Here is a 4,102-nt window from a genome sequence, read left to right on the forward strand (position 1 = left end):
CCTGCAAATTATATTTGTTAATTTCCAGTTCACCATCCACAAATTTCTAAACAATCCGTCTCATATACATATGTACTATACTTGATTATTTTTTTTTCCCATTATGGTGTATTGTATTCCCATTTTATGGCATCTTTATTACTTTTGGTATATAACATATAGGAGCCATCTGTATTAGTTTTAGTTATATACTTAGACATGTCCTCTATTATATGTTTAGTTGAGGGTATATTGTATGATTCAATACTTGACACTTACTAAAAAGGCCTGACTTAAAGATGCTTATCGGACGGTTACTATAACAGTGGTTGAAAGAATTCTCCCCTCAACCATGCAATGAAGGAAAACTTTGTCCTAAAATATATGAAATTTTGATGACTTCTTGAAGAAAAATTGGACAACATGATGAGGGGTTTGATGTAAATGTAAAGGAATACTTAGTGATTGAAGTGTCATATACCAAAAATATATCCCAACACAGATGAGCAAGACTGGTTGTATTTCTAGTCAACAAAGTGCATCGTGGACAAGATGTTGTGGGTCCCTTGGAAGTTCAAGAAGCTACTCCAGTTCAATCCCATACATGAGATGGCTGTGATTTGGGAGAAAATACCGGGTCAAATTGCCAGGGCACAAATGGCACATGCTAAGGTGTGCTAGACAATTAATTATAGTGGTTATTTATTGTACCCATCTTATGAACATATGTGGCCTTGTTCATGCAATAATGCATTAAAAAAATTGCATTAGAAAATTAAAAACATGTCCATGTTTAAGGGTTTGGACTTCGGATAGGACAAATCACAGGTTGAGAAGTCAATTAGATCTGAAAAATCCTGGCTTTTCCCATTATTTTATGCCCTTCATTGCAATTTAGCTGGTAAGTACAGACAATTCATAATTAGTGTCTTAATTATCATTCCAATAGTCTTTCTCTCCCTTCTCTCCCAAGCATTCGAATTATACTGGTTCCTTTCCTTACCAGAGATCTGAGTTAAGCAGCAAAGGATGTTTTCTAAAAGCTTCAATCGGTATGAGCACAGATATTGGTCAATAATTGGATTCTTCATCTTCTCATTAGCCTTCTTCATTCTTCTTAAACCTTATCTTGGTCCTCTACCAATTTGTAAGTTATTCTTATCTCTCTGTCCTTTCATGTATATATATAGCTATTATTTGTGTGCCTTGAATCTAACTGAAGTCTCATAAATCTCTAAAATTTGTGAATTTTCTTATCATATATATCCAGTGAATTTGAAGCTGTCCATGAATACTGACATCACAGTGCAACCAATTGAGAATACAAACACTTCTCATATATCAAGTAAGAGAATTATTTTAAATCAAGAATTGGGATACTATGGAGCTTTAAATTTTGACTTCCTAATTTCATTTTATTGTTCTTTAGGTGGAGAGGTAATAGAGACAAAGCAGATTTGCAATGTTTCGGACCCAAAATTTGACTTTTGTGATGTTGAGGGAGATATTAGGGTTCATGGGAAGTCTTCCACAATCTTTGCTGCTACATCTCAAATGGGTGATTTTGTAGGAAATAAATCATGGAATGTAAAACCTTATCCTCGAAAGAAAGATCAATTCATGATGGGAATGATCAAGGAATTTTCAGTAAATGCGATTTCTCGTCGTGAAGAAGCCGCCGCCACCCCCCCACCTTGCGGTATAAACCACAGTGTTCCAGCTGTCGTGTTCTCAGTCGGAGGATATGCTGCAATAAACCATTGGCATGCCTTCACTGACATACTCATTCCTCTTTTCGCAGCTTCAGCACAATTTCAGGGTGAAGTTAAGTTTCTTGTCACAAATTTAGAAGAATTTTGGATTATGAAGTATGAAGCAATATTAGAGCAACTTTCAAGGTATGAGATCATCAACATCGATACTGAAGATCAAGTTCATTGCTTCCCACATTTGATAGTTGGTCTTCAGCATTACAAGGAGTTGAGAATTGATCCCTTAACAGCTTCAAAAGGGTACTCCATGAAAGAGTTCAGGAAGCTCATAAGAAATGCCTATTCTTTGAAGAAATTAACTGCAATCAAGATAGGTAATAGTAATTCACAAGAGAAGCCAAGGCTTCTGATCTTAACAAGGAACGCATCGCGAAGATTTTTGAATGTTAATGAAATAGCTGAATTGGCTAAAAGTATGGGTTTTGAAGTAGTTATCACTGAGGCTTTAACAAATTTGGATAAATTCTCCAACATTGTGAACTCTTGTGATGTGATGATAGGGATTCATGGAGCAGGACTCACAAACTTTGTGTTCCTTCCTAACAATGCTATATTGATACAGGTACTTCCTTGTGGAGGATTTGAATGGTTGGCTTCTAATTGTTTTGGTGATCCTGCTTTGGATATGGAGTTAAGGTACATGGAGTATAAGATAAAAGAAGAAGAAAGCACTTTACTAGAACAGTACCCACTTGACCATCCAGTTTTTAAGGATCCTCATTCAATACATAAGGATGATTGGGGAATGTTTAAATCTGTTTACTTAGATAAGCAAGATGTGAAGTTCAATGTTAGTAGGTTTAAAGATACATTCTTAGAAGTCCTTGAGCTTCTCCATCACTAAGATTTGAGTGTATTTTGTTTGAGAATAGAAATCTAAATTGACTTTCAGATATCCAAAAGGGAAACTGAAATTGCTTTCGGTATCAATATTTTTTACCATCATTTGTTTTTTGAATATATATATATATATATATAACACTAGGATAGCCTAGTGGTGGTAGCTTCGGCTTGTGGAGCCGGCACCTAGGGGAGGAGGTCGTGGGATCGAACCCTGTCATACTCATTGTGTGAGTGCGTGTGTGTGCTTTCTTATTTATTCTGTACCTACCCGTTGGCCCGGACGCCTTAGGTTAACCAAAATATATATATATATATATATGGGCCAGAGAATGCTACCCGATAATGCACATACACACTAGAGCCCATGACCAATGGGAGGATGCGAATGAGCATTTTCAGTGTGGGGCAACATAGTGTTTTCACATCAGCTGTGTTTTGGCGTAGGTACACACTATTGGGTAGCATTCTTTCTTCCTATATATATATATATATATATATATGGAAAAAGAACCATAACTGGTCCTGTTCCTACGCCCTCTCACAAATTTCTGTGAAATGACCCCCTGCCCCTGTGTGCTCTCTGGTGGATACCATTTGCGCTCCCCCAATGCCCTAAACGCTGGTGCAGTAACCACACGACCAATTATCGTTTTCTTGCCCATATATATAGGAGAAGGAACGTTACTCGTCTGTGATCTCTACGCCTAGACATATGGGGTTTAAAAAGAGGGGCAAAAATGTCTTTATACAATGTCTTCTCAAACATCCTATGTTTGAAAGTAAAGAATACAAACAGACAATGTTCTTTCTTCCATATATACCATTTGGGGCATATACTTTAAATTTTGAGTAATGCCCAAATCGTGTCTTCCTCTTTTATCTTCTCCAAGCCCAAAACAAGCCCTTAGTGGTGATTAGGGAAAAAGAACTGTAACTAGTCCTGTTCCTATGCCCTCTTGCAAGTTTATGTGAAATGACCCCTTGCCCCCTGTATGCTCTCAGGTGGATACCATTTGTGCTCCCCCAATGGCCTAAACACTGGTGCAGTAACCACACGATTAATTATCGTTACTCGTCTGTGATCTCTACGCCTAGATACATGGGGTTTAAAAAAAGAGGTAGGAATATCTTTATAAAACAACGTCTTTTCAAAACATCCTATGTTTGAACGTAAAGAATGCAAACATGCAATGTCCTTTTTTCCATATATATACCATTTGAAGCATATGCTTTAAATTTTGAGTAATGCCCAAGTCGTGTCTTCCTCTTTTATCTTCTCCAAGCCCAAAACAAGCCCTTATCGGTGATTACAATAGCGTCGGCATCCCACTACCTAAATTTGACTTCAATTCAATTTATTAAGTTTACTTAAGAAGAAAAAATAAAATAAAAAATCAATGTATTATTATTTTATTATTGTGGTTGCAAGTTGTAAGCTGCAATTAATGAGTTCAACTGCCTCTCAATATAAATTATGTTTTAAACAAACTTTATTTAACCATCCAATG

The 4,102-nt window shown here is 36.5% G+C and overlaps 1 protein-coding gene across 1 annotated transcript; it reads left to right on the forward strand.

The window, feature by feature from the left end:
• Positions 1 to 920: 920 nt before the first annotated feature.
• On the forward strand, positions 921 to 2,637 carry LOC122083350 (alpha-1,3-arabinosyltransferase XAT2-like). Its single transcript, XM_042651111.1, has 3 exons — positions 921 to 1,126; positions 1,250 to 1,324; positions 1,409 to 2,637. The coding sequence occupies exons 1-3, from the start codon at positions 1,009 to 1,011 to the stop codon at positions 2,593 to 2,595; spliced, it is 1,380 nt and encodes a 459-aa protein (XP_042507045.1). The 5' UTR covers positions 921 to 1,008; the 3' UTR covers positions 2,596 to 2,637.
• Positions 2,638 to 4,102: the final 1,465 nt, after the last annotated feature.

This window comes from Macadamia integrifolia, chromosome 7 (assembly GCF_013358625.1).
Source record: "Macadamia integrifolia cultivar HAES 741 chromosome 7, SCU_Mint_v3, whole genome shotgun sequence".
Classification (NCBI taxonomy): domain Eukaryota; kingdom Viridiplantae; phylum Streptophyta; class Magnoliopsida; order Proteales; family Proteaceae; genus Macadamia; species Macadamia integrifolia.

Bases quoted from the DNA above. Each gene is read 5' to 3' on its own strand.
- LOC122083350 (XM_042651111.1), top strand. From the start codon at position 1,009: ATGTTTTCTAAAAGCTTCAATCGGTATGAGCACAGATATTGGTCAATA. The intron at 1,127-1,249 runs GTAAGTTATTCT...ATATATATCCAG, and splicing joins TCTTGGTCCTCTACCAATTT to TGAATTTGAAGCTGTCCATG. The intron at 1,325-1,408 runs GTAAGAGAATTA...ATTGTTCTTTAG, and splicing joins AAACACTTCTCATATATCAA to GTGGAGAGGTAATAGAGACA.